Source organism: Sceloporus occidentalis, unplaced genomic scaffold, assembly GCF_023333645.1.
Source record: "Sceloporus occidentalis isolate IW3139 unplaced genomic scaffold, rSceOcc1.0.p SCAF_1, whole genome shotgun sequence".
NCBI lineage: Eukaryota > Metazoa > Chordata > Lepidosauria > Squamata > Phrynosomatidae > Sceloporus > Sceloporus occidentalis.
In genome coordinates, this window is record NW_028316981.1 from 56,558,410 (window position 1) to 56,585,477 (window position 27,068).

General features: G+C 41.9%; 1 protein-coding gene across 1 annotated transcript; it reads right to left on the reverse strand.

Annotated features, from left to right (window-relative positions):
* Positions 1-677: 677 nt before the first annotated feature.
* On the reverse strand, positions 678-23,973 carry LOC149321437 (cytochrome b-c1 complex subunit 1, mitochondrial-like). Its single transcript, XM_089521633.1, has 13 exons — positions 23,866-23,973; positions 20,113-20,253; positions 17,799-17,885; positions 16,702-16,831; positions 15,198-15,396; positions 14,257-14,336; positions 13,267-13,382; positions 11,233-11,376; positions 9,982-10,142; positions 7,180-7,265; positions 2,564-2,652; positions 1,697-1,772; positions 678-941 (listed from the first exon to the last, which is right to left on the reverse strand). The coding sequence occupies exons 1-13, from the start codon at positions 23,962-23,964 to the stop codon at positions 877-879; spliced, it is 1,473 nt and encodes a 490-aa protein (XP_089377759.1). The 5' UTR covers positions 23,965-23,973; the 3' UTR covers positions 678-876.
* Positions 23,974-27,068: the final 3,095 nt, after the last annotated feature.

A 27,068-nucleotide genomic window follows, 5' to 3' on the forward strand; every position in this document is an offset into this window, starting at 1 on the left:
TTTCAAAGTTTTTGGAATTTTGGAATATTTGTAGATACGTGAGATATCTTGGCGACAGGATCCAAGTCTAAATATGACACTCATTTATGTTTCGTATACATCTTATACTGGGCAAGTCACATGCTCTCACTCTCAAGGCATGGCAATGCCAAACCTCCTCGAAACCAATCTTGGCAAGAAAACCCCATGAGAGATTCGCCTTAGGGTTGCCATAAGTTGGAAATGACTTGAAGGCATACAACAACAAAAACATACACCTTATATACATAACCTGAAGGTAATTTTGTACACAACATTTTAAACAATTTTGTGAATGAAACAAAGTTTGTGTACACTGAACAATCAGAAAGCAAAAGTGTCACTATCTCAACCACCTATGTGGATGATTTTGGATTTTGGAATTCTGGGTAAGAAACTCAACTTATACTGGACTATTTCCAAACGTGCCCCACACGCTGACCTTCAAGTAAGAAAAAAAAGAGTCCCCACTGTAGTTAAAGACAGTCAAATCAAAGTGGAAAAAATTGATCAAGGCATGCCGCTATTCAGGCAAAATGGTAATACAATCAAGACTAAATAAGATTTAGAATGAAAAAGCAAAGATGGGGGGGGGGGGATTCCCTCCACACCATGATTCACTTTCACTGCTGTCTAAACATAAACACTGGATGCCAATATCATATAATTTTAATTTATTTAATTTATTATCTAGCTCTCTCTCTCACATATGTCACCTACATAACTTCAATGAAGAATGTTGTACAGGAATTATGGAACCCAACTTGTCACTGACACACAAAAAATCCACAAGAATAGACCCGGAGGACACATCTTTCATGATCCACATTGCCTTATTTCCATTCTGCATAACACAGGCTAGAAACGGAGCCAGTACATAGCACTGCGGATACGGTTGTAATCCGGAAGTTGTTCAACAGGACCTGAGAAAGAGAAGGTAGGCGGTCATTTGAAAGACTGTAAAGAAACGTCTGGCATCATCTTAGTCTCACTCCACTATAATGTTCTCTAAAACTATTAAGATCTTATATCATTATAGGAGTTATACAGACGGCTTACTGGACTACTATGAATGCATGTAAGACCAACTGTAACAATATGCCTCTGTTCTCTACTTCTCAACAGTCTAAATCCACAGTCTAATAACAGGGCAAAATCCAAGTCTGAATGGTTTCAGACAAGATGGTGTTTGGGGGGATTTTGTAGATTCCCCATCTTGTCTGGAAACCCCACCTTCTTGAAAGAGCTTGGCTTTGAAGGCTCAGCCTCATTCTTAATGACTGCAGGGTGTGAAGGGGGAATCACCAACTACTTTAAGTAGTCGAGCTGTTCAGGCAGGTTTTCTGAAGGAAATATTTTCTTGGCCAACAGACAAAGACGGCAATAGTATTGTTACAGAAAGCCATTATATCTGTAGCACTGCTGCAATAGGTGGCATGCCACCTTATTCCACTTCAGCAATCAGCCCCAACTCCAGTTCATAGTCAATGATTAATTTTGCACAGCCAACCTGAAGCAGCTTACACAGAGCTGAGGCAAAGAAAAGTCAAAACAGACAAGAGGCCTCATGAAAACCTCCAGGGAAGCCAAGGAAGTGTTTAATGAAGCTATTTCCTTACATCCGCTAACCCTCTCACCTTCCAATTAGCAGATGCTTACCCAAGACATAACAACTTACCTACAGCTGCAACAGCTGGGCATTTGTCATAAAGATATTTACTGCACACTTCTCGAACAGTTTTGGCATTAACCTCCTAGAAGAAGTGCAAGAGAAAAACAGGTTTATATTTCAAAATATGTCATAAAGCTAGAAGCTTTAATTTGCCTGCTGCCTGCAAAGGATGCATCTAATTGGTACCAAAACTGGTATTACCTGGTTCAGAGCCTTTTAAAGCCACTACCAGCATCTACAATATTTCTCTCCAGAAACTAAGGACAGCTTCATTTGTTACCATTATTTCCCCAGCTACTGCCCAAGAAGTATTTTTGTAGCTCAGATTATGAATATGTGACACTTCAAGGAATAAATCACTTCTCCCCCCCCTCCCAAAAAAAAGTTTTCGCATGTTGCAATATGGGCTCTGAATCTGTAGAAAGTGGACACATTCAAAGGCTTGAACTTGAGGTTTTTTAAACATAGTGTGCTGATGAGAAAATGATTATATTTGCAAGTATATAAACTGAGTATTTAATTTCAGTTATTAATGTTATAATATTTTAGTTATAATGTTAACAATGCAAAAGCCACAATTGCCAATATAGACATTATATCCCCAAACCTGTCTGTTCCATAAATCAATATTATAGTGGATCCTTGGTATCTGCTAGAGTTTGCTTCAAGGATCCCCTGTGGATAACAAGATCTGTGGGTACTCAAGTCCCATTAAATACAATGGCATAGTGAAATGGTGTCCCTTATATAAAATGGCAAAATCAAGGCTTGCTTTTTGGACTTTATATATATGGTATGTAAATATTTTCAAGCAATGGATGGTGGAATCGGTGGATAAAGAATCCACGGATTCAAGGAGACAACAATACTTACAGAAATTCTGGCATCCCATTCTGCCAGTGATATCCGTCGTCCATAGTTCAGCAGCTGACTTCCAATATTCTCACATATAGGAGTAGTACCTGAAAAATATGAGTTAATTAACTGGAGCTGGCTACAGGGAACACACAACTCCCTTGTTGCAACAGCTCCATTGGCTGCCAGTTGATTTCTGGGCACAATTCAAGGTGCTGGTTTTGACCTATAAAGTCTTGTACAGCTTGGGTCCACTAGTGTTGACATCTTCCGGAGAGAGTATTGTCTCCATCTCAACACCCTCTCAGGCTTGTTTGGTGGGAACAAGAGACAGCACCTTCTCAGTAGCTGCTCCCAGGCTCTGGAACTCCCTTCCTGGACAGGCCAGGATGGTCCCATCCCTGCTCTCCATTTGGGGGGAGATAAAAACATTTTTGCGCCATCAAGCTTTTCCAAACTAACAAAGGTTGGGCTATAAAAGCTGTTTAGATTTTGAGGTTTGCATACATTTTTAAACACATTTTACATTTTAATGCATAGCTGTTTTAATTTTTAAAATTGCTTTTTAAATTTTATATTTATACATTTTAATGCTTTTGTATTGTTTTAAAATTGTATTGTTTTAATGCTGCCTTGAGTCCCTATAATGGGGAGAAAGATGGAATATAAGTAAATAATAATAATAATAATGAATAAATAAATAAATAATTTATTTATTTATATACCGCTTTTCCAAGGATCAAAGCGGTTAACAGCATTACAAAACACATTAAAATTACAATAACGATTAAAAGAAGAATTTACACAATTCAACAATAAAACAACCAAAACTCATGCCAGCTCAACAGTGCTGACGAGGGGGGGGGGGGGGAGTATTCAGAAGGTAGGAGTCAGGGGTAGGCCTGCTCAAAAAGATGTCTTCAGCCCCTTCTTGAATTGGGCAAGGGAGGTTGCTGAGCGGAGCTCAACGGGTTCCAGAGGTTGGGGGCCGAGGTGGTAAAGGCCCTCCTGGTGGTGGTAACTAACCTGACCTCTGGGACTCTTAACAATTGCTGCCCAGATGATCTGAGTGTGCGGGGCGGATTATGTGGAGAGAGGCGGTCCTTTAAGTACCCTGGGCCCAAGCCATTTAGGGCTTTATAGGTGATAACCAACACCTTGTATTGCGCCCAGAAGCGAATAGGCAACCAATGGAGGTCTTTTAAGACCGATGTTATGTGACTGGCCCTGGGTGTATCAGTGACCAGTCTTGCTGCCATATTCTGCACTAATTGCAGCTTCCGGGTATGGTACAAGGGTTGCCCCATGTAGAGCGCGTTGCAGAAATTCAAACGAGAGGTTACCAGAGCATGTACTACAGTTTCAAGGTCCCTCCGGCCCAAGTAGGGACGCAGCTGGCGTATCAGCCAAAGCTGATAACAGGTGCTCCTGACCATCGCATCCACCTGAAGAGTAAGGTGGAGCGACAAATCAAGGAGCACCCCCAGACTGCGTACTGAGTCCTTCACCGGGAGTGTGATCCCGTTCAGGACAGGTGGAACCACCGCCATCCCCAGACCAGGAGAACCTATCATGAGTACTTCCATTTTCTCTGGATTCAGGCTGAGTCTGTTTTCCCTCATCCAGCCCATTACCGACTCCAAACAGGCCACGAGAGGAGAGATGCCATCCCCGGTCACTGCATCAGTCGGAGACATAGAGAAGACTAATTGGGTGTCATCAGCGTACTGCTAACCCTGCACCCATGTCTCCGGATGATATCTCCCAGCGGATTCATGTAAATGTTAAAGAGAATGGGAGATAGAATGGCTCCTTGAGGGACCCCAGATGTAAGGGCCCACCTATCGGAGCACACGTCTCCCAGCTGCACCATCTGGAACCTCCCAGAGAGGTAGGATTGGAACCACTGGAGCACAGTGCCCCCGATTCCCAACTCTACCAGGTGCTCCAGAAGGATACCATGGTCAATGGTATCGAAAGCCGCTGAGATGTCTAAGAGCACTAACAGGGACACGCTTCCCCTGTCCATGCCCAGACGGAGATCATTGACCAAGGCGACCATAGCAGTCTCAACCCCGTAACCCACCCGAAAGCCGGTTTGAAATGGGTCTAGATAATCCGTTTCATCCAAGATCGATTGAAGCTGGATTGCAACCGCCCTCTCGATCACCTTCCCCAAAAATGGCAGCAGTGAAACAGGCCGATAATTGCTATGAATCAGGGGGTCGTGGGAGGACGTTTTTGGCAGAGGTCTTACGATGGCCAATTTTAAACTAGATGGAAATTGCCCATCCCTCAAATATGTATTAATAATCCGGTGTAACATTGAAGTTACTACCGGTCCCCCCTGAGCCGCTAGCCATGAGGGACAGGGATCGAGGGAGCAAGTTGTCTTCCTAATACTTCTAAGGATCTTGTCCACATCCTCGGTACTTATAGACTCAAAAGGATCCAGTACAATGGAGTCCACGGACGCTCTGGATACCTCTACTCCGGTTTCTGCTGTAATACTGGCGTCAAGACCTTCCCTTATCCGAGAGGTTTTAGCCGTGAAGAAGTTGTTAAACTGGTCACAGCAGGCCTTAGATGGTTCAAGACTAGGGTTCAGGGCAGGAGGGAGCTGTGTTAGCTCCCTCACTACCCTGAAGTGCTCTGCTGGACGCGACTCCGCGGACGCGATACGTGCACCAAAGAACGAGTTCTTCGCTGCATCTATCGCCTCTCCATAGTCCTTCAAAAGACGGTCTAGGAGAGCCTTGTCGGGTAAGCGCTGGTGTGACCGCCAGTCACGCTCTAGCCGTCGCAGCACCCGCTTCCTTGCCCGGAGATCTTCTGTATACCAGGGCTTCTTTTTGGAAGCAGGCCTGAGAGGACGCTTGGGAGCGATACTGTGTATAGCCCTGGAGAGATCAGTGTCCCAGGTGTTAGTCAGGGCATCAACAGTATCGCCGTCATTTCCAACCATATACCCCTCTAGGGCTTCCTGGAACCTATTGGGTTCCATCAGCCTTCGAGGGTGGACCAATCTAATAGGTCCGCCACCCCCGGGAGGGATCTGGGTGGATGCCTTGATTTTTGCCTCCACCAGGAAATGATCAGTCCATGACAGGGCGGAAATATTAGTTATTTCCGCCCACGGAATTTCCATGTCCGTACAAAAAACCATATCGAGTGTGTTACCCGCAGAATGCATAGGCCCTGAGACCAGTTGTGACAGGCCCATGGCTGTCATGGTATCCATGAATTCACGAGCCGCACCAGATGGAACATAGTTGGCCGCATAGGGGATGTTGAAATCGCCCAGGACCATTATTATTATTATTGTAATTGTAATTGTAATTGTAATAGTTACTGTAGAAATCTTAAGCAGCATTTTCTGACACCAATCATCTTCTAAAATTGTGCAGATGCAAAATCAACTGATAAACATTTAACAGACTCCTGTAGGAATGAATTCCTTTGGTACTTCATTCAAGAAAGTGACAACAAAGCCTTGATTTCACTTTCAGAATTCAGCTTAAATGAATACAGCTTTTTGGCTTTATTTTTCTGATTTATATATATTTCAGGAGGGCCACTCTGGTAGGGCTATTTTAACAGTGTACAAACTTGCAAACTAGGCCACTAAAGCATCTTAGGTTCTCTCTGATCGGTATACTGATAATTCACATTGCTTAGAGCAATGTGGCTTAAAGTAAAGCATTATGTCTTAAAGTAAGCCTTATTTAATGGGAAAAAATGGAGTGCTTATTGAGATGAGGCATATATTTTTATATCTACTAAGGATTTTATACCACTTATATATCACCAGTAAGAACAGTAAATCTCTAGACCCATTACAGTGCTGCAATGTTTATTTAATTAGCAAGTGAGATAAATGAATTAAAAACAAGGTGCCCCTGAGTAATTGGACATATTTTTTTAAAGAAGTGTTAATATTAACTATTTTAAAAATTGAAGATACCAAGTACTATCTTAGGAGGCAGTTTTCTTACAGAAGACATTGCACTCTTCTAAGGTATTTGCTACAATATATAGGTGCATCACCTAAAGATTACATACAATTCTGAGTTCAGAAGTACTGTTTTTATTCATATACAAAGTCAATAGCTTGATTACTCCCAATGAGGTTTCTTTATATTGGACAGCTGTATTTATTTTCCAGGACATAAATAATGAGTCTCATCCTGAAATCCCCAAAGCTTATAAATTGATAATGACAAGAAGTATGAGAAACAGCACTAAAGATATAAAAGGGATACAGCAAGCTTTGCTTCCAAAAAACCACCATATTCTCTGCAGGGTGGCAAATTTAAATATCAAAGTTACCTGTTTAGTGAGTGGCAGAAATCAGTACACAAATAGGATAAGTGTCCTGCTCTAAGATGGTGCAGACAAAGACTGAGAAAGCAGCACGTTATCAGTGCAGGACAAAAATTTGTGCTCCCAGGCATCTGTAAAGACCACATTGTTCCTAAAGTAAGTGTGTGTGTGTATGTGTGTGTGTGTGTGTGTGTGGTGGTGGTGGGTGTATCAGGAGAAACAGCGCTCTTACTGCAATTCTCACAAGGGGCAATACTTAAAAATCTTCTTAGAATATGCCAAGTATAAGTTGCCTAACAAAGGAGACATACCATCCAGTTGAGCCACCAAGGAATTTCGAAGGGTGTTTTTGGCTCTCTTCACATCACTGTCTGTCACACTGGTGCAGAGGCTCATCCTATACAGGAAGCAGAATGTCGTGTAGAAATCTTAAACAAATATCAACTGCCTTTACATGACACTGAGTTATTTTCCTTTCCAATGGTCTCAAAATTAGATACCATGGTGGCTGGTAGACAATATATATAACACATTCTTCTCAAACATTTTTTTTCCTTTTTATTGTCAAAGGATGCAATCAGCAATCCATCTCTGGCATAGACTACATGCCAACTACTGTATCGAGAGAGATTACCAGATTATTTATAAATAAATAAATAAAAGTTGTATTTTTATCCCGCTTTTCTGTGACGAGACAATCAAAGCGGCTCACAACATATTAAAATATCCACATTCACACCATTATGTCCCAAATTCCCCCCCCCCCCCGCTTAAAACAGGATTAAACATGTTACAATTAAAATATCTATTAAAACACAATAAAAAATATAACGAGGACAGAGCGGTGGGCTGATACATGATGTGAGGGGCAGTCATTCTGTGGCCGGGCACTTTTATTCAGGAAAGGCCTGCTGGAAGAGATCAGTCTTGGCAATTTGACGGATCTTGTCCGGCAGGCCGTTCCATAGTTTGGGAGCAATTGCAGAGAAGGCCCTCTGGAAGGTAGCAATTAGTCTGGTTTTTAAAGGCTGCAACAGATTCCACCCAGAGGACCTGAGTGTGCAGGGTGGATTATATGGGAGCAGGCGATCCCTCAAATAGGTTGGGCCTAAGCCATGTAGAGCTTTAAAGGTTATAACCTTGTACTGTGCCTGGAAACTAAAAGGCAGTCAGTGAAGAGATTTTAGGACAGGTGTTATTAGGTCACTCCTAGTTTTTCCAGTGACCAGCCTGGCTGCCATATTTTGCACTAGTTGAAGTTTCCAGATTAGACACAAGGTTATCCCATGTAGAGCGCATTACAGAAATCAAGTCGTGAAGTTACCAGTGAATGTACAACAGTTTCTAGGTTCTTTACTTCCAGGAATTGTCGCAGCTGATGTATCAGCCGGAGCTGATAACAGGCGCACCTGATCGTCACATTCACTTGGTTCATCATGTGAAGTGACAGATCTAGGAGCACCCCCAGACTGCGAACACAGTCCTTTGTGGAGAGCGTGACCCCATCTAGGACTGGAGGTTGCAACCCTATACCTGGTTTGGGGGCCCCTACTGTAAGTACCTCTGTTTTGTCTGGATTCAGCTTGAGTTTGTTTTTCCTCATCCAGCCCATTACCACTTCAAGACACTGATTGAGGGGAGAAATGCCATCTGTTGTTATAGCTGCTGATCGGGACATGGAGAAATATATTTGGGTGTCATCAGCGTACTGATAACACCCTGCCCCATGTCTGCGAATGATTTCCCCCAGCGGCTTCATATAAATGTTGAATAGCATCGGGGACAGTATGGCGCCTTGAGGGATGCCACATTTAAGTTCCGTTTTCGAGGAGCGACTGTCCCCAAGCATCACCCTCTGGAATCTACCCAAGAGGAAGGACCGGAACCACTGGAGTGCAGTGCCACTGATTCCTAACTCTCTCAGGCATTCCAAGAGGATGTCATGATCTATTGTGTCGAAGGCTGCTGAGAGGTCTAGAAGCACCAACAAGGTCACGCTTCCTCTATCAATGCCTAGATGAAGATCGTCAGCCAGAGCAACCATGGCAGTCTCCACCCCATATCCTGTCCTGAAGCCGGTTTGAAATGGGTCTAGATAATCGGTTTCATCCAAGATGACTTGGAGTTGAAGGGCGACAGCCCTCTCGATCACCTTGCTCAAAAATGGAAGATGGGATACAGGCCTGAAGTTCTTCATATCCAGGGGGTCCAGGGAAGGTTTTTTCAGGAGTGGTCTAACAACCGCCTCCTTTAAGTTGGAACACAACCTTCCCTAAGGGATGCATTGATGACATCTCTAAGAAATGCCATCAAGGCATCACCCCCCTGGACGGCCAGCCATGATGGGCAGGGATCGAGGGGACATGTTATCTTCTTCACATTTCCAAGGATCTTGTCCACTCATCGGTATTCACAAACTCAAACCGATCCAGTTTAACCTCAATAATGGGTTTACTGGACACCTCATCAGTCAATTCTGCTGCAATCCTGGCATCCAGGTCGGCTCTTATCTGAGAGATTTTATCTATGAAGTAGTTGTTAAAAATATCACAGCGGGCCGTTGTCGGGTTAAGTAAAGGGTTCTGTACAGGTGGAACCTGTGTCAGTTCCCTTACCACTCTAAACAGCTCTGCTGGACGGGACTCCACAGACACAATACTTGCAGAGGAGAAAGATGTAATCTTATATTAAAGTACTATTATATAATATACTATTAAAATTCCATTAGATCTGATACCATGTGAGCCTGTGAACTGGATTTCCCAGTGATTTTAAGCATTTCATTTAAGTGAGTACAAAAGTGATGCAAAGATGAATGGCAAATTACTCCTTGCTGAAATTCCAAGATGAAAAAGCAAGGAAATACAGATTAAGCAAAGAATAATGTTATTCGGTTGTGTTTAGTTTCAAAGTCTAGGGATGTTTCTAGTCAATAGAACAATGATCTCACTACCCATAGTCTCTAGAAAGTTACAGGAAAACAGAACTGGCATAGACAACAGTGATACTTTTTAAGCCTTCTACAGTGTTGTCTAAACCAGTAATTTATAAAACTAGTCACATGTACTGATTCTCCTGCCACAAGGTGCAGTTGAAAAGTAAAGGAAACTCACCATTCACCCTGGGCAAAATGCAACGTATCTTCAATATGCAAGCCATCAGAAACAAAATAGAAACCAAAAAGCCCAGTGTCGGAGTAACAAGTATTGAAGGCTCGGAAACTCTGGCATATCTGTGTCTCGGCAGCAATTGCAGCCAGCTTGCTAGATTGATTCTGTAAATATATAATTATGAAACATTATGGCTAATTACTCTATAGCTATCTTAGTTACTTTGGGTCCCTGTAGTCATCTACCACAAAGCATGATACATTCTTAAGACTATAGTCATGTTGTTGATCAACATAAAACACGTTTTGCTCTTATTTCTAGCCAAATTCTCCAGGTGTATGAGGACAGCATAAACAGCTGTGGCCAAGATCCTACAAGCTCCACTGGTTTAACTATGATGGTGGCAGGAAGATGAAAACACCAAAATGGAGCAGCAGCAAGGGAGAAAAGATCACCCCCTTCTATGCTGCCCCAGCTCTGAGGAAGAACAGGTGGCTAGGAGCTTAAAACCTCCTTCTCCTGCTACCATCACCACTTCCTTCTCCCTGAAGGACAGAGTAGAATCATCACAAAACACTTTATGTTGTGTGCCCTGGTAGGCCTCATTTGTGTCAAGAAGCCAAAATTCTTTGGCATCTGCCACAACTTTGTGCATATCTAAAATAGCCAAAATGTTTACAAACTAATTTACTCAGTAAGTAGATCAAGCATGGTGGTATATGTCACATCTAATAAACTGGTCAATGCCACTGAACACCAATGGAGTACAGTGTTCTCTTTGTTCTAGCAGACTTGGGATCTACGTCCCTTGACTGTCTGTGGGAGGCGAACGGATGGGCGCGCAACCGCACACCCCATGGGGGCGCGCCTTCATTCAGGCCAATAGGGATTGAATATGCACAATTTTTTTGTTTTCATCAGAGATGGGGGGTCTCGAACGGATCCCTCATGAAAACAGAGCAATGACTATAATTCATATTTTACAAATACTTTGGGTTCCTTTATTGGCACATATAATCAAGACATACTGCACTCCACAGCTCCAGGCTCTTCTAGGGGTTTGTTTGCGTGCATTTGTGTCTTCAAGTCACATGCTGACTTTTGGCAATGCTATGAATTTCATAGGGTTTTCTTAGGCAAGGAATAATCAGAGGTGGTTTGCTATACTCTTCCTCTGAAATATAGCCTACAACACCTGACATTCCTTACATTGATAAAATAATGAGAAATGAATATTCCAGTTTTAAGTCTTACCTTACCACCACCAAAGGTAACATCGTAGCTCCCAATCACTGCATTTGCTACCAGAAGGGGAATATTATCTGGATTAGCCCAACCTGGCCCCTCCACAGCAATAGCAACATGAGCCATTGGCAAAGCATCATCTCTGACTCGGATCTTTAAAAAAAAAAATAGAAGCAGAATACATTCAGACCTTTTCTGTAGAAATAAAGCTTTTTTCTGTTTGTCTATTAAAATAAGTTTTTAACCAGTCCACACTCTAAAATATATTTAAAATATTATTCCATGTTCTTCCCCTTCTAACTCTAATAGCTTTCTATCTGCAAGAGTTAGCCATTCTTTAATCCAATTTAGACAGTTTGCTTCATAGTATATTTTAATATTTGGGACCGCCAAACCTCCACTTTCTTTTGTATCTTGCATGACCATAAGCTTAACTCTGGGTTTTTTCCCTTCCCATATGAAGCACATAAGACCTCTTTGCCATGTCATCAAAATTTTGTCCGGGATTCTAATGGGTATTGTCTGGAAAAGAAAAAGGACTTTTGGTAGGGCGCTCATTTTAAAGGCTGAGATTCTACCCAAGATAGATAAATGTAATTTATGCCATTTAGCAAAAGCCTCCTTTATCTTCTTCCACAACTTCCCATAACTATTGTCGTATCATTCATTTGTCCTGTCTGTCATTACCATGCCTAGGTATCTTATCTGTTTCTTTATTTGGATTCCAGAATATTTTTGTAGGAGGTTTTTCTCCAGCGACTTCATATTTTTAGTAATAATAGCCAACTTATCATAATTAACTTTACAACCAGTAATTCTGCCAAAGTCTGCCAATAAATCCATCAATCTATATTTTCAAGTGGGTTTTCTATATTTATAAAGAGGTCGTCTGCATAAGCTTTTAATTTATAATTATATTTTTTAATTTTGACTCCTCTTAGCTGCTCATCAGCCTTGACGCGTTCCTCTTTTAATTACAAAAGGAGCTGTCTTTTCTCCATTTATAAAAATTCTGGCCAACTGATTTTTATAAACATTTTCTATTCTTTTTAGGAAATTGGGTCCAACTTTCATCATCTCTAATATCTTCAACATCGAATCCCACCTAACCGAGTCAAAAACCTTTTGAAGATCTAGGAAGAAAAGACTCGCTTGTTTTTCATTATGCTTGTTATAGTATTCCTGAATATTTAACACATATTGTATATTATCTCTGAGCTGTCTGTTTGGAAGAAATCCTTTCTGATCTTCACTAATGATATCTTTCAGACAAATTTTCAGTCTATTAGCTAGTATGGAAGCATATGTTTTATAATCTGCATTTAATAGTGAGATCGGCCTGTAATTAGATGGGTCATCTTCTTCTTTACTCTCTTTCAAAATTAGTGTGATATTGGCCTCTTTCCATGATTATGGTATTCTATTAATGAGAGCTTGTCTAAATATCTGTTGAAGAGGAAGACTCAGTTCTTCTTTAAATATCTTGTAAAAAATTGCAGGGAGGCCGTCTGGACCTGGTGCCTTATTACTTTTACTTCCATTGATCGCCTTTTGAATTTCCACTATAGATATTTCCCTTTCTAAAGATTTAACTTGGTCGGGGTCAAAATTAATCATTATATCTTTAGCTAACCACTCTATCAAATTTGCAGTTTCCGTTTTGTCTGCCTCATACAGCTGAAATAGTATGGACAAGAGCAAGATGATTTCAATCAAGAGAAGTCAGAACAGAGAACCATGCATGCATGATTCCCTGAATTGCTCCTAATGCTAAAAATGGGTATCATAATTACACATCATGGACTTTCAAATATATTTAATATCCAGCAGCTTCTTATACTACTTTGTTCAAACAGAGTGTTCATTCTCTGGCAAAAAGTGGCTGTAATATGAAAAAAGAATTCAAAATTAAGGCATAAGAACTATAAATAAAGTTTGAAAAATCTATGCGATTATGATTAAAAACTGCTTAGTGGTATCTATGCTGAATTTCCAAGATCAGCATTCTTTTCTCCAAGGAAACAAAGAAAACCGAAACTCTACCTCACTGCCAGTGAAGCGGCATCTTGGAAGAATGGGTATTGCATCATCCTTGTACTCATAAGGAACATTGCTAAAATGCTGCTTGGCAAGGTCCACAAGTTCTTTGTGACCAACCCCTAATAAAGAGAAAAAAGGAGGGAATATCAATCCAGTCTGATAGGAGACATTAGAATAAATTGTTAGGTAGCAGCAGTAACTGTATGAGAATCTTACTTCTCCAAGTAATTTCAGGGAATGATTAGTTCAACAGACCCTAACACGCTATATATCCTGACAGAAAGGATCATGATCTTCCAGCACTAATTTACCTATTTTTTTAAATTTATAATTTATAACACCTCTTTTCCTGGCATGGGATCTAAGATAAATAGAAATGTTTTCATCGTGTTCACGCCTCATGTGTCTTTTGTTATCATTATTATTATTATTATTATTATTATTATTATTATTATTATTGTTAACCTTTATTTATAAAGCGCTGTAAATTTACACATCTTCAATCATTTTATCTATTTTTCTGCTTCATGCTAAGCCTGTCCCCTACCCCAACTACTCACAAAAAATATACCCTGAAAATAGACCTAGTTTTTGGCCTCACTGCTTTTACTTTCTCTGTAGTGAACTAACAGGGGGGGAAATGCAAACATGGTCTAAATGTAACAATATGGACATAAAAGATATGACATAGCTCTGTTTCTATTCAGAGCTTTCTTAAATCAGTTTAAGTATTCACTAATACTTGAGTGTTTATTCTCAATTTGTTTTAATTGACCTGAGAAACAACATTCCTAAGTAAGACCCGTGAAATAAAATAACTATAAATGCCCTTATGGGAAGTTGCTTCTACTTTAGTATGGCCACTTTTTGATATGATCTGACCCAAAATGTTTTGCCATCTGCTGGGATTATATGGCCATGGGCATACAATTATATAACATCAGGCTCATTCTAAGAAGGATGAATTACTTTTACCATAAAATTAATACTAACCTCCAGCAGCGGCAAGGACCATGCGAGGGGCTTTGAAATGAGTCTCAATGTATTCTGCTAGGTTTGCACGTGTCAAATGCCTAAAAAAAAAAGGGGGGGGGTTGAAAAAGAAAGAAAGGAAACAACGTGAACAATCTACAATATGGGAAATGGAGGGAATGAGTAATGTAGCATGAAAGGTGATAAAGCAGGTTCCTGACTAGCAGCTGCTCTTCAGGGTTTCAGGCAGGGCTATTTCCCAGCGTTCCCCAAAGATCCCTTGTAGACTCCCATCCAAGTACAAACAAGGTCCAGACCATTCTAGCTTCCAAAATCACAATTGCAATTGCAAGTGCAATGATGATGATGATAATAATAATAATAATAAATATCTCACCACCCCCTATGGATTGAGACAGGGAACAACAACAAACATAGTAAGAGACACATAGCACAATTAAAATATGAACATAAATTCAAAATACAAAAGCATGCATATTAAAAACAATCAGTTCATAATTTAATACTGACTTTACAGGAGTGATGTAAAAATTACTAGATAATATAAGAGAATACTTGGAAGTGTTGAGCTAATCGTTACTATTTAAACTGAGTTCTAATCTATAACAACCAAAAACCATTACACTACACTAATGTATATATGAGGAATATTCTACAATTCATTTGTTAAACATTTGCTTGGAAACAAAGAGCTATGTATGCATGGTCTATGTCCTGATAACCTATACAGTGGCAGCAGGCATAAATCAACTGACTTTTACCCAGGTAAATACAAACTCTGCCAATCTTATTTATTTGCCATTGCTATCAAAGCACTTCACACTTATCCGAAACTACACACATGCTAATTTGATTCCAATTATATGTTTGAACGTAACATCTTGGTAAAATGTACCTAATAATGATGAAAAAACACAGAAATTCCTGTCTGGAGTCCTTACTTTGCATTTGCTGTTGTTCCTTCAACAGTTCGACTCAAAGCAGTACCCTGGTAAGCTGTAGTATGAAGGTAATCAAAAACAACGTCTGACAAGCAGGCATCCATTTCTTTCATCTCTTGAAGGATGACATTCCTCTCCTTCTCAATCTGAGAGTCTTCCAGGCTGCAATTCTGTACTACATCAGCCAAAATCTCAATTGCTTTTAAAAAAGAAAAAGAAAGAAAGACATGCTTTTTGAGTAATTCTTTCATCTCACATACACATAACTTGGGAAAGATAACTTGATATTTCTGGCTGAGAAAGGAATTTGCATCTAGTAAAGCAGCACCATTGTGGCATCATGATGTTGCTACACCATCTGCTCCCTATCTGTCTCTTCATGCTCCTCTTCTATCTTCTGTTCATCACTTTCATTCTTCTCTTCCCTTCACTGGTCTTGCACTCCCTTTGCTACAGTTCTCCTTCATTACTATCTCCAGATCCTACATCACATTGCCATTTGCATCTCAACTGCTTTTATATGGAGAAATTTAATGCTTAAATGATTTGACTTGCTAGCAATAGCTTTGTACGGAGTTCTCTACCAGAGACATGCAGCTGATGACACATGTCAATATTTGGATCTTTTTAAGCAAAGGAACACAGCTGGAAAAAAGACACATTGCACTTTTAGCCAGGGTGCTTTTTTCTTTTGTTTTTGCCCCATGAAGTAGATTCTTTGTTGCTGTCACTGGGAAACAAGGGTGCAGGCTCCAAATAGCTTATTTTTCCAAGGCTGGCCTTCTGAAAGGCTTCCTGGAGGATCCTGAGGACGCTGACCTGGAAAACTGCCTGTGCCACTAGAGAGGTTTTGCAAGTCACAGTTCTTGGGGCATTTCTGCATTGAGCACAATGCCTCTCACCACAAGGTAGCACTGGAGAAATGGGCTACTTGCACTCTGCAGCCTTCTTTTCCTGACAATGACAACAATGGGTTTGTCTTCCTGTCACCTGCCACTTTTTAAAAACTTTTGCTGCTATCTTACTGGCATTGCAGCTTCTGTTATCATAAGAGGATTTCAGCCATTCGTTGCTTCAACAAGTGAGAGTTTCTAAACCATCCAAAGTGATTTCTCCAAGGCTAGCATAATTTTATCATGTTTGATAAACAATTAGATTATTTTGCCCAACTTGGACCATCTGAAAGCAACTGCTTCTTGGCAAAGGGCTCAAACCATACATTCAGCCCAGGGTAAATGGTCTGAAAGACCCAAGGCATATGTTGCCAAGAGCTAATCAGGTGGTTAATGCACTGCTATGTAGTGGAAAATTGCTTCCTAATGGCTGAAACTGGCTGCAATTAAGCTATCATTTCATGTGGATGCATAATTAAAATACAACTTCTACAAACACCTTATGGATTGCAGTTTTATCCCATGAAAGCAAGTTATACAAGCATGCAAAGAAGCCAACCCCTCCTCTGTCATATTTACAAATGTTAAGTAACACACCCCAGGGACACTACCTTTGGGCAAATCTTTGGATAAAGCTTTCATGAAGAAGGCTGTCTGCTCACGAGAGGTATAGCTATTGAGATGTGCACCCATGCTTTCCACTTCTTTTTCAAATTCAGGACCTGGGCGTTTCTTTGTGCCCTAAAGAAATATCAAGAAATAAACAGATGGGTATCTTCGGGCATGTTGCTTGCTTGCTGGTAATTAAAGCAGCACTACTTTTCACGTAGGCTGTGACTCTTCTCAGACTGCAGGAAAAACAAATAATTCATTTGCCTATCTATTTCACTTTCATAAAACTATTACTAAGTGTTTAATTTTAGAAACCAAAATTTAATAAAAACAAGTGTTCCCAGGTATCTTAATTCTAAACAATTCAGTGGTTCACTGTAACATGAATACCAAATATTCCTGCATAACTGTTTATGAAAATATCTACCCCTTAAAGAACATGGTAAAAAACATGGTTTTCTATTTTTACCACAACAATGTTAGAATTAAACATCGTAGCAAAACAGGGAACGCTATAGCTAATCTATTCTTGATAGAATTCAAAGACATGCAACACAACTGGGCAGGGAAGATGTCAGAATGTCTTTCGCTGCATCTGCACTGCAGAAATCCAATTTAACTGCCATAGCTCAATGCTATGGAATTCTGGGAACTGCAGTTTTGTGAGACATCTGTCGGAGAGCTCTGGTGCCACAACAAACTACAGTTCCCAGAATTCCATAGCACTAAGCCATGACAGTTAAAGTGGTGTCAAACTGGATTATTTCTTCAGTGCAGATACAGTCTTTGGAAGGTTTACTCATATCGCCCAATTATACTGGAATTATCCTACAGTGATGATTACATCTCAATAGTCTGAGGAAAAGCCATTGAAAGGTATCTTTAATACATTGCATTCACAGCTAATGCTAGAACAGCTCAATATGTATTCTGGATGGGTACATTGGCTTGCATCACCGCTGCTTTCTCAGTTTATGCTCAGTTTTGACTGAATTTCTTTCTCCCAGTATGTGATTCATAGGATACATAGCATAAGCGACATGTAAGTAGTGATATGGGTCAGTCACATTAAGAAGAAAACAGCTTGTTGCCTCACCTTGAAAGCCATATGGTCCACAAAGTTGCCAACTCCATTGTTATTTTCATTTTCATACCGACTTCCTACCCCAATCCATACCCCTACCTGACAAAAAGAAAGCACAGATTAAATACAATAAACATCAGGTCATTTTTATAAAAAATATTATAGAACATAGTCTGCTGCTGAAAACAAACAGCACCAAAAACATTACAAGAGGATGTCTAGAGCAGATGTGGGCAGAATGCACAACTGTCGGCCAGGCCTAGCAACCAATAACTAGGTATAAGCTTTGAAGGCACTTCTTTTGAAATCCCTGTAGACTGATTATCACATAGCTTTCTTCTGAAGAAGGCCATACAATTATTCTGGGCTGGAACACATTGGGATATTTGAAGTAACAAGATTTTTTATATATCCTGAGACTCAATCTCTTTTTTATATTAGATTCATTAGATATTTCCAGTTCCTTCTACTTTTATCCACAAGGAAGAAATGAGAGGCATCCACAAAGAAGTGAAAATTGCTAAATTGTTGAGATCTGCAATTCTAACAAAGGCCCGATACAAACGGGTGCCTTGTGGTGCCCTCGGGCCCAAACTAGGGCTTGGGAGCGGGCAGCAACCGCATGCTCCCAAGCCCTAGTTCGTGTGGATGGTGCCATCGTTACGCGGCACCATTCACAGTTTGCGTATTGATTACATCACGTGCACACTGCGTCCAAACAGTGTGATGCATACGTGACGTAACCCTGATGTCGCAGGGCGGAAATGGTGCCTTGGTGGCATTGTGGCAAGGAGCTCCATTTTGGAGCTCCATTTTATTGCAGATTGTTGCCGGGGCAATGTAGTTGCTACGGCAATGATCCAGAGAAGAAAGGGACGTCCTCTGGACGTCCCTTTCTTCTCATCTGTACCGGGCCAATGGCTTCTCTTTATTTCCACTTGTCTGATTTGTTATTTACTCTGTTCCTTAGGGTTCACTCAGAACCAGAACCATATTGTAAGAGGGCATCTGGAAAAAATTACTTTCACATTTGGTCCTGACAGCTTTAATTTGTGGCTTTGTAACTCTTTGAAGGGTGACTACTGGAACAAATTCTAAAGATAGGAGGAAGGGGGAGGAAGAAAAAGAAATGTGGCAGTATCTTTAAGACTAACTGGTTTTTATTTTTTGCATGAGCTTTTGTGAATATAAACTCACTTCTTTCAATGCATTACAATGTGATAATAAATGCTCAGGTATAAAGCATATTTACACAGTTGTGGGAGTAGGATGGAATGTAACAAGATCCAGAAAGATGCAAACTATGTCCCTTGTCTTAAATCTTCAAAGGGCTGCATAATGTGATACAGTCTTTTCAGTTAGATCTTGGTCAGATCAGTGGTCAGTTGGTGTTGATGTATGAAAGCAATAAATCTGCTTACCAAGCCAATTCCGCAGGGTTCAAAATGCTCTGAGAAGATTCATTTTGTTATATGTGCAGTAGCAAGGCAAGGACTCTTGTATTAACATATGCAGTATACTGTGAAGCCATTACCTTTGTTCATACCTTTGCTAATTGATTGGAATTTCTGAATATAATTCTATTTGTCAGTTTCTCTTTCTAGACTTCCTTTGTAATTCCCTTGATCAAGGACCACAACCTATAAATCACTTACTGTGTGTCCAGGAAGGTAGAAATTTTCTGCAGCTGGTGTTTGGATACTGCCATTTCTAATGTAAGATTTGTATCCATTAATCCTCTTGCATAGAGACTGTCCTGTTTGTCCAATATAGTGTAGAGGGACATTGCTGGCCACAACCTTTAAGCACATTTCAAGGGAATTGGAGGACCATATGATCAAGCTATCACCTTTCCATATATTATCTTTGCATTTATGGATACCTTAAATGAGAATGTTCTACACAGAAAGAGGTCTTTCCACAGTGGCTTGTCTATTGAGAAAGCCCTATGCAGAAGATTTGGCATCATATATTAGGATGTACAAAAGATGACATGAGGTACTATGTTGTCCTTCTGGGCCCCTCACTGCCCTCCCTAAATTGAAAATTAACCATGCAATATTCAAATGTGCACTGGAAGGGAAGATCAGTAACAACGGACCTTTGAGGAATTTTTTCTCTCCCATTCTAACCTTCTCATTAAGAAAGTCTTGAGGAGCTAATTACTTTTTAGGATTTTTTCTCCTCTGTTTAAAAAATTATTTCCTACCTTGAAACTCAGAAATAAAGCAGGAAGTATACATCAATCGGAATATCAGACTAACTAAATGTTGATCCATGTGATACCGAGATTCTGAAGCCTGTGAATAAACCATGTTAAACTCACTGTGCAAGTTGGCTGGTCGGAGTGCTCAGAAGCAATACGGAGACCATTGTCTAGTGTAGTGACTTGTGTCTCAGGTAAGTTATGCAGCACCTGGGCATAGGACGCAGTACTTCCTCTTCTTATCAAACTCCATAAGGCTGGCTAAAGAAAATAAATATCCATTATCAAGCCACACTTGATAATATAACAATAAAGATATACAAATATAACAATACAGGTACAGAGGGATGTCCCCTGCTAAAAGCTTTAACAATATATGCAGTTGGCCCTTCTTATCCATGGATTCAAACATCCATGGCTTGAAAATATTCATATACATACATACATACATGTATGTATGTGTTTCAAAAGGCAAACCTTGATTTTGCCATTTTATGTAAGGGGCACCTTTTTATTATGCCACTGTTTTTAATAGGACTTAAGCATCCATGGATTTTGCTATCCATGGGGGTTTTGGATTCAAAACCAAGTGCCACTGTATAAACACTTTCATAGGATGAGAAAGACCTACTGTCTTTCATGTCCATAAAAATTTATGAGAGAACAGAAATCATGTGATGGACAGCAACCACCAACCTCATAGACATGTTCAGATTCTAATTTTCAAGACAGGAGAAAATCCTGATCTTCAAGAACAATCTCCAAATTGTCTCCACTGGACAAAATACACATGTACAAGAAATCAAAAACAATATAAGTAAGTCTTCAAGATGCTGATTCTAAAGCCAACTACATGTGTAAATCTCAAACCTAACTAAATTTTAAAAAATTGCCTGAGACTGTAAGAAAGAGAACACGAATTGCCAGAGCAGTTTAGATGCACCAACAAGGACATTTGTTCATGTAAATTCTGTGAAGAGGCTTGGAGAGACTACATACTTGAATTCCCCAAATAGGCCAGCCACGTAGCCACTGGCTGGGTGACTCTGAGAGTTGCAGCCCCTCACCAAAGTAACTTCCCCCAAACTTTGGGTAGACTTATAGTTACTGTAAGTAGTTACCTTCTGGCATTTCAATACAGTACACCCTTAGACTCTGTTCACCAAATACTAAAAGCAGAATGAGAATGATACTTAATTTTATAAAAGGAGTGATGCCATTTACTTTGCGGGGGGGGGGGGGGAGTCCTTCTAATGCTGAAAAAGCATAAAGGACCAGCAGCAAGCAGTCAACTCTCTGGGGGAAAATACTCTGCAGATCTTTAGTGGAAAGGGTATAATAAATAAATGTTGTTGTTACGTTCAGGGACACTTTTATGCCCATTTTACAGGTTGAGCCTCCTTTATCTGGAATTCCAAAATTCAAAATATTTAAAAAAAAGCCAAAGGTTTTTCGATGGGTGGCTGAGATAATTTTTGCTTCTTTGCTTTCTGGAGGTTCAATGTACATAAATTTTATTTCGTGAACAAAATTATTAAAAATAATGTATAAAATTACCTTTAGGCTATGTGTCTAAGGGATATATGAAACTTAACAACAACAATTCTTTATTACGTTCCAGAGACCTAATAAAATCAATTTACAACATAGGCAGGTTATAGACTGCCCATTTGGGGCGGCCTGGACCCGCCCCTTTCCCCGGTGTATCGGGGCCTCAGCGTGTAGAGCGGCAGCCGCTGAGGCCCCGATCCTCCCCTTTCAGGCTGTGGGGAAGCAGCAAAACGCCGCTTCCCCGCAGCCTGAAAAGGGGTGTCCCTGGGGCTTCAAGACCCAAGGACACCCCGCGGCGGCAGGGAGAAGAGAAAGGGGCCGCTTGGCCCCTTTCTCTTTTAGTCCGCTGGGCGCAGCCGTCTGAAGGCTGCGCCTAGCGGACTAAACCAGGAAGGAGCTCCGAAATGGAGCTCCTTCCTGCTCTGTGTTCAGGGCGCACTAAGCGCCCTGGCGCGGAGCAAGGACATCACGTCCGCGCCGCCCCGTCTAGAGGCGCCGCGGCCGTGATGTCCTCACGGCGGCGGCCGTATGGAAGGGCCGCCGCCGTTTAGTGCGTGATGAGCACGCATTAGGGTTAGGGCGGTGCAGAAGCACCGCCCTTTTGTAACCCTAGTGCATGCTCGTCACGCACTAAAGTGCTGGTTTGTAACCGGCCATAGGGAGTATATTAAAAAGCACAACACACAATTAATTTTATGGTAAAATTCAAAGACATTGCCATTTGAGCATGGCTAAGAAACACGAATGTACATTTATAGTACTGTTTTTAGCTTTCATTTTGTGAGGCCCTACATTTTTCTTGATTGTCCTATGTTTTATGGCTCCTTGTCCTCCTTTCTGGTGAGGACATCTGGCCACCCTGATCTCACAGCACCTTTGAGACTAACTGAAAAGAGAGAGGCTGGCAGCATGAGCTTTCGTAGACTTGAATCTACTTTCTCAAACGCTATTTTGTGTTTAGACTTGGGTCCCACTTCCAAGATATCTCATGATGTACATACAGGCAAACACTGGCATTCCTAAATCCAACAGAAACCCGAAATCCAATCCTCTCGGGCAAGGGAGACCACATGTATCATTATTGTACCTGCGATGAAAACTCATGGACAACACAGCAAGGTGGTAATGAGGCTACTGAACAATAGCTGTGCCAAAGGAGCTACGGCTCAAGGGCACCTGGGTTTTATTCTTCTGCAGGTTGGACTATGACTCTGCAGAACAGGGTTGCATTCCCAGCTGAGCCATGGCAACCCACTGGGTGAACTTGGGCTGGTCACAATCTTTCAGCCTCAGAGGAAGACAATGGCAAAACTTCTCTGAACAAATCTTGCCATGAAAACCTCATGATAGGTTTGCCTTAGGGTCACTATAAGTTGGAAATGACTTGGAGGCACAAAAGAAAAACCACTTGCCCCCCTTTGCTGCAGGCCTTCGCCCTCCCTGTTGGTTCGGCTGGCAAGGGGCAGTCAGGTTGACCAGATGTCCTATAATCGCAAAGGAGGGCAGGGCACCATAAAATGTAGGCTATTGAAGAATAAGGGAGGACATAGAATCACAGAGTTGGAAAAGACTACAAGGGTCATCCAGTCCAATCCCTGCCATGCAGGAACTCTCAGTCAAAGCATCCCCGAGAGATGACCATCCAGCCTCTGTTTAAGATCTCCAAGGAGGGTGATTCCACCGCCCTGCGAGGGAGTGCGTTCCACTGTCGAACAGCCCTTACTGTCCTAATGTGGAGTGGAATCTCTTTTCTTGCAGCTTGCATCCATTGCTCCGGGTCCTGTTCTCTGGAGCAGCAGAAAACAAGCTTACTCCCTTCTCAATATGGCATCCCTTTAAGTATTTAAACAGGGCTATCATATCACCTCTTAACCTTCTTTTCTCCAGGCTAAACATCCACAGCTCCCTAAGGCGTTCCTCATAGGGCTTCATGGTTTCCAGACCCTTCTCCATTTTAGTCGCCCTCCTTTGGACACGCTCCAGTTTCTCCACATCCTTTTAAAATTGTGGCGCCCAGAACTGGACACAATATTCCAGGTGGGGCCTGACCAGAGCAGAATAGAGTGGCACTATGACTTCCCCTGATCTAGACACCATACTTCCATTGATGCAGCCTAAAATCGCATTGGCCTTGTTCGCTGACCACAGAGGAAGTGAAAACAGCCATCTGTGAACCGTGCTTTTCAGCCCTGCCTTTGGGGATTCCTCCTGGAGCCTGGGCTGAGCCAGACCCCGTTTGGCGTGACCTTTGCTTCCCAACCCGCCTGTTCCCCTCCACAAACCACCGCCTCCGCCCTCCTGGGCCCTCGGAGGCCCACTCACCGGCGCCTGAGGCCCGCGCCAAAGGGCCCGCCCTGCGACCCGACAGACAGAGGACGCCGCCATTTTGTCCGCTTGACAGGAGGAGGGAAAAGAGCGCATGCGCCGGAAGAAGGGCAAAGGCAGCCCAGGCACGAAAGGCGCGTGCGCAAAGAGGAGAATGGGAAGAGGCCCATAGAGGTTTGAAAGAAAGTTAAGAAAACTAGTCCACCGTTCTATTCCGAGTCATAGGAGGAGAGTCAACATAGAGATATGAAAATTAGACTAACAAGCGAACTCAACTTCCGGTGATGCTTTGTGGAGGTTTCATCCTGGCTCAAGGCTATGGAATTCTGGGAGTTGGAGTTTGTTGTGGGCCCACAAACTCCAACTCCCAGAATTCCATAGCCTTGAGCCAGACAAGTTAAAGCGGGTTATTTCTCCAGTGTGGATGCAGCCTGGCTGTGTTCCCTCACTCTCACCTAGGGCCACTACCACACTACCTTGTTATAGTGCTATATGGGTAATATTTATTACATTTTCACATACATGAACAGATTAGTAATATTCATATTCCAACATGCTTAACATTTTTTTTCACATGTCCTTCCTTCTTTACACCTCCTTTAAGCTTAATTTCAATGTGCATGTAAGGCTTTGAGCAAGTGCCGCATTGGAATTAGTGGGCTTTACTATGAGAGACAGTGTGGCGTAGTGGTTTGAGTGTTGGACTACGACTCTGGAGATCGGGGTTCAAATCCCAGCTCAGCCACTAAAAACCCACTGTGTGACCTTGGGCAGGTCACATTCTCTCAGCCTCAGGGGAAGGCAATGGCAAACTTCCTCTGAACAACTCTTGCCAAGAAAAACCCAGCCTTAGGGTCGCTTAAATTGGAAAAAACTTAAAGGAACACAACAACAACAACAACAAATTGCTGAGTAACTATTCATTAGCTTGGATTACACCAGAACTGGAGACAGGTGCTTTTTTTAGACTACAGCCTCCAGATTCCCACAACCAGCATGACTACTGGCCATGCTAGCTGGGAATTCTGGGGGTTGTAGTCCGAAAAGCTTTGGTTTACACAACAACAACAGTTCATACTGCTTGCAAAGTATTTGAAGCATTGTTGTAATGGCAAAATGAAAGGCAAATTTATTTATTTATTTATTTATTTATTTATTTATTTATTGGAAGGATTGTTGACATCACCAGAGGTCAGCCAATCCCTCAGGTTCATGCCAGCTTGGCTACTTTTTGTGCTGCAGCAGGGTCTTTGTGACATCACAGATCCATCAGTTGCAGAGGCCTTGACACAGACACAGACCCAGTGAAGTGCATGGACCAAAGGGGATGCCAGGCAGAGGAGTCAAGTTGGCATATCAAAGGATGCAAGATGCTGTTGGGAACAGGACATGAAATTCAGTAGCAAAAGCAGGGAGACTTGCTAAGTGGGAGGCGAATTTCCCACTGGAAGACAATGGAGGTGCTGCCCTGGAAGTCGACTCATGTTTGCCACCAAACTTAAAGGAAGCCAATGGATATTGGAGGACAGAAGCAGGTAGTGTATTTGGAAGCTAGTGAAAATCACAGGGCAATAGCTAGTGGATGCTTGCAGATGTAAGCTGGTGGAAAATCACCAGACGAATCTTGGCGGAGAATATTGTGGCCAATATGCTATCCAGGCAATCTGAAGAGTGAAATATGTGCAAGCATTGATATTGTTGGGATATGTTTTCATTTCCCTTTCCCCTCCTTATATAGACAGGAATTCCTACTCTGGTTACTCTCCCTTTAAAACTAAGAGGCTGTACAGATCTACCCTAAAGGGCAGCCTGCAGCCACCTTTATCTGCGCTGGACTAGGGCCACAGCAACCACACGCCGCGGCCCTGATCTCTCCTTTCCGCCATAGAAATTTGGCATGGCTTTTCCGCGCTCCTTTGGTGGTTTGTCATGTAGACATGGCGCCAGGGGAGCACCATGATGCCATGCACCATGTGGAGCAGTGCGCGGTGTCACAGCAGCCTGGGGTGGAGTTGGGGCATGCATCATGTGGAAGCTATGCCCTGAGCCTGCCCCCAGGCTGGCCTTAATGGCTGGTCTGTCAAGCCCCTAACTGTCCTTTGAGACAGTTCCCTCTCTAAAGATTCTAAACTGTTACTGTCCCTATCTTCCTGCTGTCTAAAAGATGGTGAGATTACTTCTCTTTATCTAAACCATCAATACTTAGATTAGGATTTAGTTTTTATGTGTATAATATATATTCAAGCCATCATCATTTTTTAAACTGCAAGTTACATGTTTGTTATCTTTTTGAGTAAGTCTTGATTCTTTAGGAAAGCAGAGTTAGGCAAAGGCACATTTTTGCTCTTCTGATAATGAAAGCCAGAGTCTAACAGGTTTAGTTTTCATATTTGTATATTTTTCTTTCCTTTAAACAGGGTTAAACTCCTGGGAAATGTAAATTACTCCACAGATATGGTCAAATTGGTACGTAGGGGTATTGTAGCATGTTTAAGAAGAGATGTTCTTGGATTTCATTGCTCTTTATTGAGACCTGTTCAGGCCTCAAGAGAGCAATGACTTCTAAGGAGGGAGGTGTGACAGGGTTGTGAGGCAGACCTGTTTTTTTGGAAGCCAGTCATAGTTCAGGAAGACTGTGAGAGAAGGGGCTGTGGGGGAATTTGAGTGTATAAAAACCAATATGTGTATCTGGAGAGGGGGCTGGAGAGAAAGAAAGAGAGACAGAGAGAAAAAGTTTCAGTTAAGATCGGATATGGATTCTGACTGGAGAGGGAGGTCAGTTCTGTCTAACTGTGGCGGGATACAGATGAGCAAAAAGGGGTGTGTTCATGACGTCATGAAGGTATAGCCTTCAGACGGCCCTTATCTGAATGCCGCCATGAACACGCCGCCCGCCGCCCCAAGCGGGAAGAAGCGGCATTAAAAAGGTGCCGCTTTTTTCCGCTTCTTTTTGATAAGCGGCGTATGTGCGCATCTCCGTCTATAAGCTGCTGCACCGGTACGCCACAATTGGCACGCTGCAAATTTAAGTTGCCCACTTAAAAGCTGCGTGTCTGCTGCGTCGCATAATGGGTCGGGGTCCCAGGACATGCGTGGTTTGCAGTCAGGCTTTAATTGCAGCGTCCGCTGCCATGCAGGTGTGGAAGCTGCAGCACAGCCGCAGCGCATTTTAAGACTCGTAACCCTAACCCTAGAGCTCC

What these genes read in the sequence shown, in the direction of transcription:
- LOC149321437 (XM_089521633.1), bottom strand. Translation starts at nt 23,964, where the DNA reads ATGCGCTCTTTTCCCTCCTCCTGTCAAGCGGACAAAATGGCGGCGTCC. An exon ending in GGTCCTTGCCGCTGCTGGAG is followed by an intron (nt 13,383 to 14,256) that starts GTTAGTATTAAT and finishes TCTCTTTATTAG; the next exon opens with GGGTTGGTCACAAAGAACTT. An exon ending in CCCAGCTGTTGCAGCTGTAG is followed by an intron (nt 942 to 1,696) that starts GTAAGTTGTTAT and finishes TCTCTTTCTCAG; the next exon opens with GTCCTGTTGAACAACTTCCG.